The sequence below is a fragment of the Mercenaria mercenaria genome, chromosome 17 (assembly GCF_021730395.1).
Source record: "Mercenaria mercenaria strain notata chromosome 17, MADL_Memer_1, whole genome shotgun sequence".
Taxonomy (NCBI): domain Eukaryota; kingdom Metazoa; phylum Mollusca; class Bivalvia; order Venerida; family Veneridae; genus Mercenaria; species Mercenaria mercenaria.
The window spans coordinates 21,433,399-21,450,583 of record NC_069377.1 but is presented as its reverse complement, the minus strand read 5'-3'; the positions used below and the strand labels follow the sequence as shown (position 1 = coordinate 21,450,583).

Here is a 17,185-nt window from a genome sequence, read left to right as displayed (position 1 = left end):
AAATAAACTTTATTCGGAAGCAGTGTCCATCCCCAACGAGGACAGAAACAACGCTGGAAGCCATGGTGAAAGCCCCTCAGACCACTTTTCACTAGGTTCCAAGGCCGGGTGCAAGTAGGACAGGCCGGGGGCAGTACCGCCATGTGTCTTTGAGGCGGATACGCCTGTGTGTCAAACTGAACTTAAGTGTCATGAAACTGAAAATACAACTTTTGCATCTGAAATTTTTCTATGTTCCAAATGCATGGATTTACCTAACTGTTCAACTTTTGTAAGATGTGAACATTACGTAAGTTTAGATACTTTTCTATGTAACCAATGTATGGATTTGCCTAGTTGTTCTAGTTTTACTAGATGTGATCATTATACGAGTCCTGAAGTGAAAAATATAAACTCGAACACTTACAGTAAAGCATTGTATGAAAAGAATAATGACCAGGTTAAAAGTAGCTGTGTTAATACTTAGGCATAGGAAATAGAGATCAATATAATTGCACCTTTACTAATCCTACCAGGTGTTCTGTATTACAAAAGTGGATCTATTGTGACATTTTGATACAAGCAAAACTGTATTATCTGCACTATTATTTACCTACTGGTACTTCGTTTTATTATTGGCTTGTTAAAAGTTAATTTTTTACCATATGTAAGTTGACAGAATCATAGGAACCATGTCTTGAGGGGTAAATCAAACACAAATTAATAAATCCGTAATGATTTTGTTGTGCAAAAAAGTATGATATTGTGTCTTAAACAGTTTTCATTTTCCACTCAATTGTGTAATTGCAAGGGAAGTAAACTAATAGATCTCTACTTATAAGTACTAGCCTAAGGCAAGAGTTGTCATTCTTTGCGGATCACAACTTTAAATTAAAAATTAAAACTTCTGTTATTGATATTAACAAAACTATCATAAACTTCACATTTGTGAAATCATTTTTGGTTATTTCAAGGACTTGGAAATTAATTTCTAGACTTTATTTAATGTAATTCTATCATTGAAAATTTTAGGGCCTATCTCTATAATACTAGTAATCAGTCTGCGACAATTAATAGGGAAAGTTGTATCTCATTTACTAACAAAATTGCCTCCCCTGAAACACATTGTTTACCGCATAAAAACGCTAATTTTGAAGTAAATACCTTCAAAGTAGGGAGTCTTAATGTTTGCGGATTAAAAAATAGAAGTCATTATCCGGAATTTCTCGATCTTATTAAGGAGTATGACATTTTCTGCGTGGAAGAAAGCAAACTAGATATTTATGATATTATAAAAATACCCGAGTACACTTTTTTCTCAAAACCAAGAAAGGACAGTTACTATAGGAAATCAGGAGGCATAGGTTTTTTCATTCGAAATACTTATATAAACCAAATAGAAATACTGGAGACTGATTGCGAGTATATTTACTGGGTTAAAGTTCATGCTGATATGTTTAAAAATTTTGATAGTGATTTTATTATTGGTGCAATGTATATCCCACCAAATCAGTCACGCTTCTTTAACGATGACGAATTTCTCAAGCTTGAAAATGAAATATCATCAATGTGTATTAAATATAAATATTGTCTGGTTTTAGGGGACGTAAATGGCCATACTTCTACCTTTGATGATTTTACTATTATAGATGAATTCTTATCAAACCACTTTGAATTTGATGAAGAATTTTTGAGTAGTTTTAACTCTTTTGAAGTACTTGAAAAACATAATTTTCCGCTAAAGAGAAGCTCAATGGATACTAAAACCAATGCAGTCGGACATAAGTTCTTAGATATATGTAAATGCAATGATTTATATATACTAAATGGTAGAGTGGGCAAGGATCGTGATAAAGGAAACTTTACATTTAGAGGAACTTCTGTAATTGATTACATGGCAGGATCAGTACATCTTTTCCCTTTTTTACTAGATTTTGAGGTAAAAGAAGTTGACACCTTATTTTCCGATGGGCATGCGTTATTATCTGCCGTCATAAAATGTTCACATGTACATAGCACTGATAGTCCAAACGCACCGAATAATACAAATTCTAGTAGACATGTTAAACCTCCGAAATGGAAAAATAATCTCACAGCTGATTTTGTTTCAAATTTAGACGATAGAAAAATCGCGTCGATTGAGCAATCCCTCCGCAATTTAACAAGCGACATATCAAAAACTGAAATAAACGAAATATCCGATAAAATCGCTAGTCTTTTTGAATACTCCGCATACAAATCTTTTCCGCAAAGTTTTTGCTCAAATAAAGATAAATATTCAAACTGTATCTCCACCAAAGGGAAAAAATACCAGTGGTATGGGCCTCAGTGTAACAAAGCGAGACGTAAATATAACCGCGCTCGTAAATTGTATAGTATACATAAAAATGACCTATATAAAGCAGAATTAAATCGCGCCGCTAGAGTTTATAAACAAACACTGAATACTTTCATGTATCAGCATAAAACGCGAAACGAACGAAAACTGAGAGAAATGCATTCCAGGCAGCCTAAAGATTTTTGGAAAATTTTGAATAATTTAAATACCGTATGCCCTCAAAATAAAACGCCAGATATACATGAGTTTTATGAACATTTTAAGGCCGTAAATTCTGAGCCTTGTCATGGTGATAGCGAACAAATTAATCATGAGGAATCGAGTTTTATTTCCGAGGACGATACTTTAAACGCACCAATCACGGAAAGGGAGATAATAAAAATGATTAATAAAAGCAATAACAATAAAGCAGCTTCGCCGCAAGATTACATTTATAATGAGTATATTAAAAATACACAGTCTATAATGACACCAATTTATTGTAAGTTTTTTAATAAGATTTTTGATAGTGGAATTTTGCCAGAAAAATGGCTTATCGGTACTATAATGCCAATATACAAAAAAAAGGGTTCGCAACTCGATCCGGCGAATTATAGACCTATTACAATACTGAGTTGTTTGGGGAAATTATTCACAGCTGTCTTAAATGAACGATAACTGTATTTCTTAACAACTTTGACATTCTTAATCAAAATCAGGCCGGATTTAGATCAGGATTTTCAACCACAGACCATATTTTTACTCTCAAATTTCTAATTGATGCCTTGAGATCACAAAAAAAGAAACTTTTTTGCTCGTATATCGATTTTACGGCCGCTTTCGACAAAATTTGGCGGGTAGGACTCTGGAGCAAACTGCTTAAAAATGGAATAAACGGAAAGCTTTTTAATGTAATCTTCAATATGTATGCAGATATTAAATCATGTGTTTCTTTAAATGGTAATATATCTCCGTTTTTCAAAAGCTTCTGCGGGGTAAGACAGGGAGAGAACTTGTCCCCCGTTTTATTTTCAATATATCTCAATGATTTAGAAGATTATCTAAATAGAAACAACACCAGTATTGAATTAAATCAAAACAATGGCGAAATCAACGTGTATCTTAAAATTTTCATACTTTTATATGCAGATGACACAGTTATAGTTAGTGAAGATGCAACAACTTTTCAAAATTTGTTAAATGATTTCTATCAGTATTGTAAAATTTGGAAACTAACAATCAATATGCAAAAGACAAAAATTGTTTATTTGGCACGAGCAAACCTGAAAACTACAATTTTACTATAAATGGCGAAATAATAGAAAATGTGAAAGATTACAAATATCTAGGTATTCTCTTTTCTTCTTCGGGAAATTTCCTAAACGCACGAAAACAATTAGTGAGTCAAGCCAGAAAGGCGTTACACATTCTATATATGAGAATATCTAATATTGATTTGCCAGTAGATGTCCAGTTGAAACTTTTCGATCAAACCATTGTTCCTATATTAACTTATAACTGCGAAGTATGGGGGTTCGAGAACTTAGACATAATTGAAAAAGTACATACTGATTTTTTGCGTAAAATTACTGACAGCAAGAAAAGTACGCCTATATATATGTTATATGGAGAACTTGGCCGCTATCCGCTCGAAATAGTGATTAAAACTAGAATTATTAATTATTGGGCTAAACTTCTTACGGGAAGTGAACTAAAAATAGCAAGGAAATGTTACGAATACATGCTGATCTCTACAATACATTTTAAATGGATAAATCATATTAAAAGTATTCTGGATCTAACAGGGAACACCTTTTTTTGGATTAATCAGAAAACTTTATACTTAAAAAATATAGGTCAATTAATTAAAAGGAATTTACATGACCAATTCTTACAAAAGTTTGATGGAAGTTTAAATAATTCTTCAAAGGGATTAAATTACAGACTATTTAAGTCTGATATCAAGTTAGAACCTTACCTTACTATTCTCCCTAAAAACAAAAGACTAGTACTATTTCACTTTAGAACAGGTAATCATAGACTGCCAGTAGAGACAGGGAGATGGCGTCAATTCAATGTTCCCTATGAGGAAAGAAAGTGCACGTTGTGCTCATTAAATGATGTGGGCGACGAATTCCACTATCTTCTCAAATGCCCCTTTTTCGCCTACGAACGAATGAAATATATCCCTAGAGCGTTCTCTAACAGGCCAAATATAATTAAATTTCGTGATCTGTTGTCTTCCGTATCATTCGGTGTATTAAAAAACATAAGTGCATTCGTGTCGCTAATAATAAATTATTTTCGAAATAGCCAGTAATAATATGTATAAGTACTTACAACCATATCACTTATATCCAATAGTAACACTAATCTCATAGTAATGTCCACGCTGCCAACGCGCACATACACATTTGTTTTTGTAAACTTATGAATGAACTGGGTCAATGACCGGTACATGTATAAAGAAACTACTGACCAATCAAAATTCCCAGTTCTACTTAATCCCCCAGTCGATTCATAATAATGATACCGTCAATGGCATACCTTTAACTAGATCATGCTTTTTTCGTGATCTTATTCTCCCAACAAGTATAAGTATTTACAAACCTCAGTGTAAACGTATTACTCTTTCTTTTCACTAAGTTTTACGATCTGTATTTATGATACTCTAAGTTTGTAAATTATATCTTCGTATATGATATATAATTATGTCTGTCCCCATCTAAACCCACATCTTGTTTGAAAAAAATGAGTCATGTTATTACATGTATGTAATCTGACATTAATAAAAGTAATTGTTGTTGTTGTTGTTGTTGAGAAGTACCTAATAACATTGACTAAATATGAGTCATCCCTGCTTATTAAATTTAGAACAGGTAACCACTTCTTTCCAAATGAAACAGGAAGATGGGCAGGCCAAGATATTAATCAAAGAACATGTCCACTGTGTTTAAGTAGAGATGTGGCGGATGAGTTTCATTATCTACTAAAATGCCAGTTTTTCCATGAACAAAGAAAACTGTTTATTAAAAGATATTATTATATTAGAACAAATATACTGAAATATAAAGAACTGCTTACATCCATTAAAAAACCTCTGTAAGTTCATAAAAATTCTATTTCAGACAGTTAAACGATAAAATTTGTACACACAATTATTATATAATCTGCCGCAACCGAATGAATAAATAGTGAAAGTATTTAAAATAAAAATAATCTATAAGATATATGACAAAACATTCCATACCGCATTGTATTTACCTGTACAATTTCCTTTTTTTTGTATATTTTTGTTTGTTTGTTTTTGTTTTGAACTGTGTTACTATTTCATAGAAGCATGAAATCTATACGAGCTTTGAATGTACACTATACAAGAAATTCTGTTCTGACTCCCCATTAAAAAGTTTATTTTATATTTATATAAGGTATGAAAAGTCTTGTAATAAGTGTAGGTTTTCATAATAAGCATACAGTAACCCTATGTTAGATTATGCTCTGCTTTGTAATGAAAAATAATAATGTGTAACAAAATTTCTAAAGTATGGGTACTCACAGGTCATGAATTGTACTGTTACATCATGCCTTGATTTTTCTGTTTTGACCACATAATGTGACATATTGAGCATGTTGAGAGATGCAAAATTTATTCCAATGTTAATCAGTACGAACATACACTTTCACACCGCGTCATATAGATTTAAAACACTTTTTTATTCCTTTTGAATTTACTTAAACGAAAATTCCTTGTCTATGAATAAATTGCACTTCTGACCCGTATCTGGGTTTAATACACAACTGACACAGTTTCAATTGACACAGCGCGTGACATAACGACCAATCAAAATAGATTATTTAAATAGAATTGTTTTGAAAATCCAAAATTATAGTCTGTTTCTCTAGATCGCGTGTGCATCAAATATGTTTTAAAAAAATAGGTCAAAGTATACATTCCCCCTCATTTCCTTGAATGAAATCCGCTTTTTAGTTCTTTTTCAGTTTTTTTTTTCTATTTTTCTATAATATATTGTATCTTATATCTCAAGTCAATGTAAATTTTGTCTTTTTTTGTAGCTTCTACACCATGTCACATTTTTCAGATGTATGTAATGTTTTACTGTATACTCTTGTGTCACTTTGTGATTTGAGTTTAATAAAGGTAATGTTGTTGTTGTTGAGAAAATATTTTAAACTATTATTGTTCGTGTATCATTAACCATTTTAAAAATCAAAATAATAATTATAGAATAAACGTCTTTGCAAAGTTTTCTGAGATATCATTGCTCCATCAAAATTGATTTAAAAGAAACATGTGGCAATGTATACTGAATTTTTAATAGTAGTAGCAGCAGGAACAGCAGCAGCAGCAGCAGCAGCTTAATAGTCGTCGTCCGGACAGTTCATTTAAATTTTCAGATCAAAATCTTATTATTTGATAATTCGAGAAGCCTACACATTTGCAAAGTTCAACCAAAGGGATAACCTTTAAATACACGAAACTACGTTCATATAAGTTTCATTTTATTCCCACAAGCAGTAAAACAGTAATTCGAACACACAGTTTTCAAAATTATCTTTAAGAATTGATTTGATTTGCTCGACATGTTGCAAAATTAATATATATGCATAAAATCTAGACAAAGAAACACATGACGTTATCCTAAAGAATATTATAGTAACATTTACCAGTAGTTTTTATCTAACTAAAATACAACCAATTTAAAAACAATAGGAATGCATACAGTTACAAAACGCTTTGCTGATAACGCACGATCATCGTTTGCATATTCATGTGTGACGTAACGATTTTTATCACTTATATCTGTAGCATCAAAAGAAAATTACTAAACGTACTTAGATATTTCGCTCATTTACTTCATTGTTTGAAAAGACGTTTGACTATACACATCTAGCGTTGGAGATTTATGAAAAGAACCTATTGCGTAATGGAGTTTGTTTTTCTGCTAGTTGTAATTTTGGGAATTTCGATTAAAGACGGAAAAGCGTTTACTGTAGACAAAAGGTGTTACGCATGCATATCAAACATTACGGACTATGCCTCAAAGGCAGACATTGAGAAGATGATGAGAGAAGTTTCCTTAATAAAGGAACAACTTAAACCAAAACCACAGGACTGTCGAGATATTCAAAATGACGGCCATCGTTCTACTGGCATATACACAATTTATCCACGTCAGAGGCCACGGGGAATCCAAGTAAGATGTGATATGGACACAACATCTGGCGGATGGACCGTTATTCAAAGGAGGGTTTCAAAGAGTAATTTCTATAGGGACTGGAACGATTATGAATCTGGCTTTGGTAGCCTAAACGGGAATTTTTGGCTTGGGAACCTTTATATCCATATGCTTACAAGTACGGACCGTTACGAACTGCGTATAGATCTGACCACAGGTGGCAGTAACGTACCTAGGATACAGTATGGGTCCATGAGCCATATGCCCTTAAATTTACTACAATTATAATGTTTTCTTAGGAAAAAAATGACAAAAAGCCATTTTGAAAAAAAATTTGCTCCTGTGACAATGAGCCATGAGAAAGGTGATCAAGAACAGTTTGACATGTGCATTGCTTCCAGGTCCGTATTTTTTTTTCAAAACAATATTTCCTTATGAATGGTTGGCCGCCTTTTCGGCAAAAGATTAATCTTTCAGAAAAACCTTACTTCAAAACCCAGTTCCAAACCGTTTACGCATCACGAGCGAGCAACGGCATACGAAACGATAGTGATTTCTCCACCCGAATAAATCCCACACATTTTTCGCACCGAAGTCTCCCCCGTAAAACAAATCAAGTACACCATGTCAGTTAAAAATAGCACTGCAAGCAGTCAGAATAGGCTAAATGTAAACTAACAAGACTAAAAATAAGGTTCAAGTCTACTTAATTACTTACCAGTTGTTATTTATTTAAATTTGGTAAATAATCCTCGTGAGCCATCGCTGCTTGTTTATATTCGGGTACTCTTTGGATTTTATCGCTACGTTTGAAATACGTAAACTGTCTCCGCCAATGAAAACGTTCTTTACAACCACCGTCTTGTCAACGGTAATCATGGCAGGCGAAAGTAATTTCCGAAAGCGAAAATGTTAAATAGCGAATTTGTAAGTAACAAAGTAGGATTGAACCTAGTTTTCGGTCTTGTTAGTTTGTGTTTAGTCTGTTATGAACGGTTATAACGTTATTTTAAACTCGCACTGTGAGCTTGATGTGTTTTAGGGGGGAGACTTCGATACGAAAAATGTGTGGCATTTATTCGGGTGGAGAAATCACTATCGTTTCGTATGTCGTTGCTCGCTCGTGATGCGTAAACGGTTTGGAACTGGGCTTCGAAGTAAGGTTTTTCTGAAATATTAATCTTTTGCCGAAAAGGCGGCCAACCATTGATAAGGAAATATTGTTTTGAAAAAAAAATACGGACCTGGAAGCAATGCACATGTCAAACTGTTCTTGATCACCTTTCTCATGGCTCATTGTCACAGGAGCAAAATTTTTTTCAAAATGGCTTTTTGTCATTTTTTTCCTAAGAAAACATTATACTTGTAGTAAATTTAAGTGCATATGGCTCATGGATCCATACTGTATCCTAGGTACGTTACTGCCACCTGTGGATCTGACCAGTATTGATAGAGAAACGGCGTATGCTCACTACCGCGAATTTTCGGTTAGCAATGCAGAGTCCGGTTACAGGTTGTACGTTCGCGAGTATAGAGGGAATGCTGGTGACAGCCTGATATCAAATGGAAATGGAATGAGGTTTTCTACATACGACAGAGACAACGACATCAGCAGCAGTAATTGTGCGGTCTTATATCACGGTGCTTGGTGGTATGATAGTTGCCATACTTCGAACCTAAATGGAGACTATGGTAACACCGACTATGCCAAGGGTCCTGTCTGGTGGCCTTGGAAGAGATATTATTCTCCAATGAAAACTACTGAGATGAAGATTCGCCGGGTTGGATAATTATTTTGACTTCTTTGACCGTGTTTTCATAATTTTCTCATTTTCAGAGACATAAAACATATACTAAGAGCAGATATTATTAAGTTTAACTTCATATTGACATAATTATGGGACATATGACGAATTTTCAGTTTATGGTGGTGGAGGAAGACCAAGTGTGCCCATACGGGCATAACTGACACTTGATAAAAACACCGACCTTCCATTAACCAGCTGAATTGCTTCCTCACATGAAATAATTCTACACACTGGTTTTGAACCCACAAGTATCTAGTTATAAATTGACAGTGAAATATAATTTAGGCAAAGAAATATGTTTCATGTCTTAACATTTTATTATTTGAATATAGACCGCACTTTGTTTCTACTGCGTAAGATAGTTATAGATTGTGTATCCTTTCGGTAGTTGCGTCTTAAACACAGTATTGTTTGTAAGTCCAGACACTATATAAATACTAAGCAGTAATTGTTCATATTTTCATTTTTTTCCAAATTTTGTTGTAATGTATTTTATTTGATGTTTTTGTGTAAAACATATATTGAATGAAATGTGAATTTGTTTGCTGCAGAATCCTAATCATATTAATGAATGTGCCTTATCTATTTGTCTTCACTAAAAATTTAACAAAGAATAGTAAATATAAAGAAGTATTGTTGCAAAAGTAAACTGGTATTGTTGTAAATGTATGAATGATAAAGTAGTAGTATTTTTTTTTTATTTTAACAAATATATGCAAACTTTTATGCATTGTTAGAAAGAACGAAAAGGGAATGGTCGCCGACAAAAAATTGAAACCTTTTATACAATTATCATAGATTTACACACGAAAATGTATTTTTGAACATCAGCAAAACATAAATGTATTGTTCTCATGAAATTTATCAGATGTTTTTATATCAGTTTCAAATGTTGCTGAAGTGTCATGGGACTTTAAAAAATGAATTTAATCTTATATGTCCTGACTGCTTAAGAATTAAGTCAAACTTTGTCATTTTATGATCAGACCGTTATAGAGGTTAATTTGATTTGAATAAGAAGAATCGGCTTTAATATACATGTATATATAAGTATTACGTTAAACTGACGAGTCGTCTGCGATTGTAAAATACTAATAAGAACGTTATATTTAATTTATACTATTTTATACAAGTTAAATAGTTTACCTCTATATAGACTGCGAAACATATTTTTTCTCTCTCTTGTTTTCGTCATTAAAGTATGTAGAAACAAGAGACACGTTATTTTTTAACAGTCATCACAAAAGATCATTTGGTTTAAACCATATTTATTCAACATAATTGCAATTGTTACAATGTTACATATATCAACGTTTGAGAATTGAGTAGTAAGCTTATGGCTTTTTTAGAAACTTTCTCTCTAAGATCATTTCTCTACTAAGTTCGGAATAAACGCGTATAAAATTATCAGTTATGAATCATGCTTTGCTTGTATACAGCTATAGATCTCTACCTCCAAAAGTTATTCAACAAGTATACTTCCTGTATAAATTTACAAAAACAGTAATTTCTTTAAAGAGCCTACATTTAAGTATACATCATGTGTACTTACAGTTCTAGCAGGATTTTTAATACACTGTGTAGCTTAATTTTTCTAATAGTGTTCTTTGCAAAACTCTATGGGTTGATCAACATTTTCTGTAAGAAGGATGTTAATGAATATAACAAAACATATTATACATTTTACCAAACGAATGTTTTTCTTTATTTTCAAAATGTCTGAAGTTTTGAATTTCTCTAAAAAGCGATTTTGATTGTTCAGTGTTTTCCCTGATACATTACAGCCATTTTTAACACCAGTATTTTTTTTAAAGTCAAGTTTGACTTTATTTCCGACTGGACGGTTATAATGCTGTAAGGATAGTACAAAAGCAACAGTTCCATATAAAAAAGAGTTGCCTTATTTTCATATACATGTAGAGAAATACACTTTTTTTGCCATAAAATTGACACTTTTAAATAACCTTACAAATTCAAAAAGAATGTACGACCATCCTCAGAGAATGATACGTTTTATCTTAATCTTGCATACAGGGAAAAACTGAGTTACAGATTACGTGGATCAAAGGGTAGATGTTAAGTATTCTCCTTCTTATAAATTGTTTATGTTCAGTACTATGATGTAAACTCAAAGGATAAAACACGTGCTTAATATACATATTAAAGACGTTTAACTCATATAGTATTTTTGTTATTTTTCCACTTTGTTTAGAAACATTGTGTAGTATTAACATGTACGAGTGTACAAATGTAAGGAACCTGCGTTGTCCTACATCAAGTTTTCCAAGTTTTCGGATATAGATATCAATCAATGTTGTCAAATATATCATTTAACATTTAGCCTGCTAAAGTTCTACTATGGACTGGTCCATCATTCAATTTGGGCAATATCAATTATTATTTGAAGTGGTGTTCACCGAAAATTTACTGACTGAATAGCGAACAGTGCAGACCATGATCACACTATATACCCGGATAATCTTAACTCTGTTCAGCGACCCTAACTCAGTGCCAACATGGCGGATGTAAAGCCAATACAGTTTTGTTTTCTGTGTAATTTCGATATATAAAGGAATGTTTCGGTTGTTATATCTGTCTCCATTGATCAAGTGTATATTTATTTAAAAATGTATCATGTTAAATATATCAACCCTTGTGTTTTCAGGTGGAATACCAACGAACAAGGCAAACTTTTCAACGAAAATTTTTACAAAAAATCTTAAAAAATGCCTATATGCTATTGAGCTATTGATGCCTCTACTATTTTGTTGTTTGAAAGCAAAAATATACTGCTTTATAGGCCCGTTTAAACTATGTTTTTAACCCACTACATGTTGACACAATACATGTTCAAATGTACTGGCAGCGAGAAAAGTGTACTGAGCGCGAGAAAAGGGATAAAAACCTAACTTCAAGTTGATAAAAACCGAACTCAGTTTACATGAGGAATGGATAAAAACCTAACTCACGAAATCGCGGGAAGGATAAACACCTAACTGACTAGTATTCTATAGTAATGAATGAGTTGACATGTACATGGTCTGATTATTGTAAACATTACTTTATTTTATAAGCGGTATTGTCTTCAAACTTTGTCATTAATTTTACAAGATGTTATATGTATGCCCACTACAGTCAAATATTTTTTCATAATGTTAATATTATGCAAATAGTAATGTTTCCAAAAATTTGGATAAACCCTCAAAAATAATTCAATATAAAAGTCAAAATTATTATATAATTATATAAGAAATTATTTAATACCACCGATGTTCGAAGTTCTGTAACCCGCAACCTTCTCTCCCTCCATCTCTCTCTCTCTCTCACACACACACTTTTTCAGAAGAATTGCGTTTATTTCAAATCTTGTATATCTTATAGTGTAAGAGATTTTATAGAGGTGCTAGTGGAATATGTTGATATTGTTTAAATGGGACTAGATTTATGATTAATTATTAAATATGATATTTTTCAGACGGTAATAAGGGAAGAAAAGTGTGTGTGTGTGTGTGTGGGGGGGGGGGGGGTGATCATTGACTGACAAGGCAGGGGTGGTGGAAATCCACACATGCTTCACTTCTCCACGGACACTTAAAAATCCACTTGTCCATAGTCAAATTTCACTCGCTTGGATTTGTAATATTAAACCTTCATGAAACTGCAAATAGACTGGAGAGTTCTTTATTTAGGACAATGAACAGAAAAGCATATCACAGTAACTGTGGTAAAAAATAAGCTGTTAAAATTTTTGTCTTTTAAAGTTTATAAAAGTCTGAAATAGCGCAAGCAGGGTTCGGGATCTTTAGATACCATGCCCAAAACACTGTCCACGCAATGGTACAAAGCCAGATGAATTCAGAGAAAGACTCTAAAAACATTCCGACTTGTTTTTAGTCATACTTGCGATCTCTGTGTGCTTTTGTTTTCATTTGGCTGACTACTGGCTCCCATATTTCCTTTGACAGAGACTTATTTATTGTCTCAGCAGTTGGAATTCTACTAACAAACTTGTCGAAATACTTTTTTAAGTTGTTTACGTTTCTGATTTTTTTTTATCCTAGTCACCGAGTTACAGTGTGCGCAAAACCACCTAGCCAAAGAACCAATCAGATCATGGAAAGTGATGCTTAAAGACACAGATGCATCTTTTTTTTTCTAAAACTGCAGCAATCGAGAGACTCTCAGCAAGTACATCACGGATTTCATACATTAAATTATCTTTATCACCTCCATACACTTGAAGCAACACAATCTAAATGATATTTTTTGTTTTATCATTTTATACCTGAAAAATTCTGCTTGTCCGCAGACACACAGAATGAAAAATGCACTAGTCTGCCGGTGTAATGAAGTATTTCGACCCCCACAGAATAACGACCCCACGGTCATTATTCTATAGAAAATGTGACTTCTTTCCTGTAAAATATTGACTCCCCTTATAAAAAACTGACTCCCTTTGAAAACTCTATAGAATAACGACCCCCGGTCATTATTATAGAAAAACTGACCCCTCCAAGTAAAATACTGACTCCCTAAAAATGACTCCTTTCGAATCTCATAGAATAACGACCCCGGTTATTATTCTATAGAAAAAGTGACTCCTTCCATGTAAAATACTCACTGCCGAAATTACTACATTCGAAGTCTCATACAATATCGATTCCCGGACATTATTCTATTTTAAAAAGTTACTCTTTCCGTGTAAAACACCGGCTCCTAAAAAGACTTTCGACGATAATATCTATTAAAAAGTGATCCCCACCAAACCTAACGGACAATTTTACTAGATCTACAACTCTAATACCCTCCATTGCCAACATTTGATTGTACTACTACTACTGGTGCCGCTACTTCTATTGCTATTACTACATGTACTTCTTCTTCTTCTTCTACTACTACTACTACTTCTACTACTACTACTACAACTGCTACTACTGATATTACTATACCTGCTTCCACTAATACGTCTTGTACATCTACCTCTTCTTCTCCTGCTGCTGTTGTTGTTGTCACTTATTCCTCTGCTGCTGCTGCTGCTGCTGCTACTGCAACTGCCACTACCACTGCCACTACAACAACTACTACTACTACTATTACTACTACTACTACTACTACTTTCTATTTTTGCCGCTACCGTACTTTACTGCCACTGCTAAGTATTGCAACTTCTATTAATACTATGTTCTATGCTAGCAGTTTCTTGTGCAGTTTTCTTCTGAAGAATTACTTCATACCGAAGTTTGCAGGGATTATTGACACTGGTGTGTTTTGTGAACGTATTGTGAATTGTTATTTTCCTGAAAAAAAATGTATACACCAAGATACAGCGTCTAGAAATAAAATCCCTTTTCCCGTTGCGGAATGCTCTGATTTCTGTGTCAAGTGATGGTATCTGGGGCTAATGGTCAAACGGAAGGACGGACGGACAATGGCAAATCTATATGCCCCCTCCCCCGAGTGGGGGCATAAAATGCAGCAATTGGGCCTTAGATACATGAGTTATCACTAAATTTGACCAAATGACCGGGGGTCGTTTTTTTATGGGAGTCAATATTCTTCGTGAGGTTCAGTTTACTTCACGTGGGGGAATCATAGTACTATAGAATAATGACCGGGGGTCATTATTCTATGGGGGTCGAAATACTTCATTACACCGGCAAAACCACGAGTTGGACAAGTTGGATATAGGAATCCCACATCCCTGCAGGGGTGGGTGGGTCAAAGAACTTCGAGCATCTATAATTCATACATAAAGCCCAGACGAACAGCTATGTTTTCGTTTGGTTAGGTGTTTATCCATTTTAAGTTCGTATTTATCCAGCACTGTTTCCTATACCAGTTAGGAATTATCCGCAAATCTAAACCCACCTCCAAATCAATACAGTTTTTAAGCTATAAAAATGAATTTCAAACTTTGATACTGTTAAGCATTGTCTAAGAGATGTTTATTGAACAAATACAGTTGATAAGTAAGGTCTTATTGCAATTTCTGGTACTTTAGAACAGTTAGAAACATAAAACATGTCCATTTTGAAGACTTCTTTGAGTACATTTTAATGAATTCCAGCCACATAATGTGACTTGTCGATTGAAACATTTAGTACACAAAACATGTTATCAATACAGGATATCATGGCTATCAAAAGTTTTACGCTAACATTGCATACTAACATAAAAACATGAAAAAAGACAGGGAAAATAACTACATACATGTCTTTCTGTCAGCCATGTTGGCACTGAGTTAGGGTCGCTGAACAGAGTTAGGATTATCTGGGTACAAGGTGTGATGATCAGCCTGCACTGGTCGCAAAGGCAGAATCACTTGCCGCCAGTAGGCTAAAAGTTAATGAGCCAATGTTATATACCTTTAAAGTTATAGATCTCTGATATTACAAAATAGCCAACTAATGGCCTTTGTTGGAATAGTTTGATACAGAGTCCGATAAGTTTCTTATAAATATCATGACAAACAACCATTATGACAAACAACCGTAAGTAATCGTATGTGACTTTTACCTTTGTAATATTCCGACATTGAGGTCTATAAATCTGCAGTCTGTGAAAATAAACAGAGTCGTCAACAACAAATACTTTTAGACTGTAATTAATCACCAGAATAAAACAAAGAAAAAAGGCTGTATTGCATGCTTCCCTTTGGTTAGTAGGTCGGTCAGTGTGTTGGGTTGTTCTGTCGGTAAACAATTTGGGTTCCCAGCAATAAATAGAGAACTAGTAAATGAAATCTGTAGTTTCTGAGTTTTTGGGATTTTACGGCGAAATCGACATTAGAAAAAAGTCATATATCGCCGAAAATGAAATATGTAAGAAGAATAGATTGCAAACCAGCAATTTATCGTTCATAGGTTATGATGTCATTATAGGATAGTTACTATGGTGATGTTACTCAAGTGCACACTATTTTAGACACGATTTTTCCACGGGTAAAGGCAGGAATATCTATCCCAGGCACGTGGTCGGACAATTGTTATTTCCGTCGTCTGACAGAGTGACCCGAAAAATAATTCTCTTTTGAAACTTGTGGACAAGTGTGGCCAGATATATTTGATATACATTGATTGTCATCCCCTGCTGTCAGACAAGGAAGAATAATTAATATGAAAAAGAAAACAAAGAAATCTGATTGCCTAAACTATAATCTATTGTTCATCGGGTGAGATTTGTTACATCTCAGTGATAGAGATCAGGAAGTATTGAACGTGTATTGTTAAGACAGCGGACCCGTAATGACAATCGACAATTTCGGTATAGTCACGTATTCGGCATTCTTCCGACATAACATTTATTTTGGTTTGTTTTGGATTTAACGCCTTTTTTCAACAGTATTTTAGTTTTTTAACGGCGGGCAGTTTACCTAATCAGTTTCTGGATTCTATACCAGTACTCAGCAAGTAACTGCTAACTTCCCCACATAAATCCGAGGTGGAGGACGAATGACAATGTCTTTTATCAAATCGTCACGGAGAACATACGGCCCACTCGAGGATCGAACTAACGACCTCGCGATCCGTAGATCGGCGCTAAGCGGGCGGGTTAAATTGTTTCTTTCTTTTTCAAAACAACCTGAACATACGTAATAGAAAATGCCTATCAATATCTGAAAGGCCGCTTTATCGATAAGTAGAATTAACTAAATTACAACCGCCGACACTATAAAAATGATACTCATAATGCTAAATGACCATGAAACATGCAACAGTAAATGGAAAAATGTAAATGGAGGGAGGGTTTACAATAAAAGGATTGGACCCGAGTGTGAGAGTGTTTTTAAAAATTGGGTTTGTCCCTATGGAGAGAGCATTTATGGGCCTATGGAGAAAGCGTTTACCAAAGTAAGGTTGAGCGCTAGGGTCACTGCGTTTTCC

At 33.9% G+C, this 17,185-nt stretch overlaps 1 protein-coding gene across 1 annotated transcript; it reads left to right on the top strand.

Moving 5' to 3' along the window:
* The first annotated feature begins 7,147 nt into the window (after positions 1-7,147).
* On the top strand, positions 7,148-11,480 carry LOC123536620 (microfibril-associated glycoprotein 4-like). The gene is made up of 2 exons (XM_053527690.1): positions 7,148-7,752; positions 8,874-11,480. The coding sequence occupies exons 1-2, from the start codon at positions 7,222-7,224 to the stop codon at positions 9,282-9,284; spliced, it is 942 nt and encodes a 313-aa protein (XP_053383665.1). The 5' UTR covers positions 7,148-7,221; the 3' UTR covers positions 9,285-11,480.
* The last annotated feature ends 5,705 nt before the right edge of the window (positions 11,481-17,185 follow it).

What these genes read in the sequence shown, in the direction of transcription:
- LOC123536620 (XM_053527690.1), top strand. Translation starts at nt 7,222, where the DNA reads ATGAAAAGAACCTATTGCGTAATGGAGTTTGTTTTTCTGCTAGTTGTA. An exon ending in TACAGTATGGGTCCATGAGC is followed by an intron (nt 7,753 to 8,873) that starts CATATGCCCTTA and finishes AGTAAATTTAAG; the next exon opens with TGCATATGGCTCATGGATCC.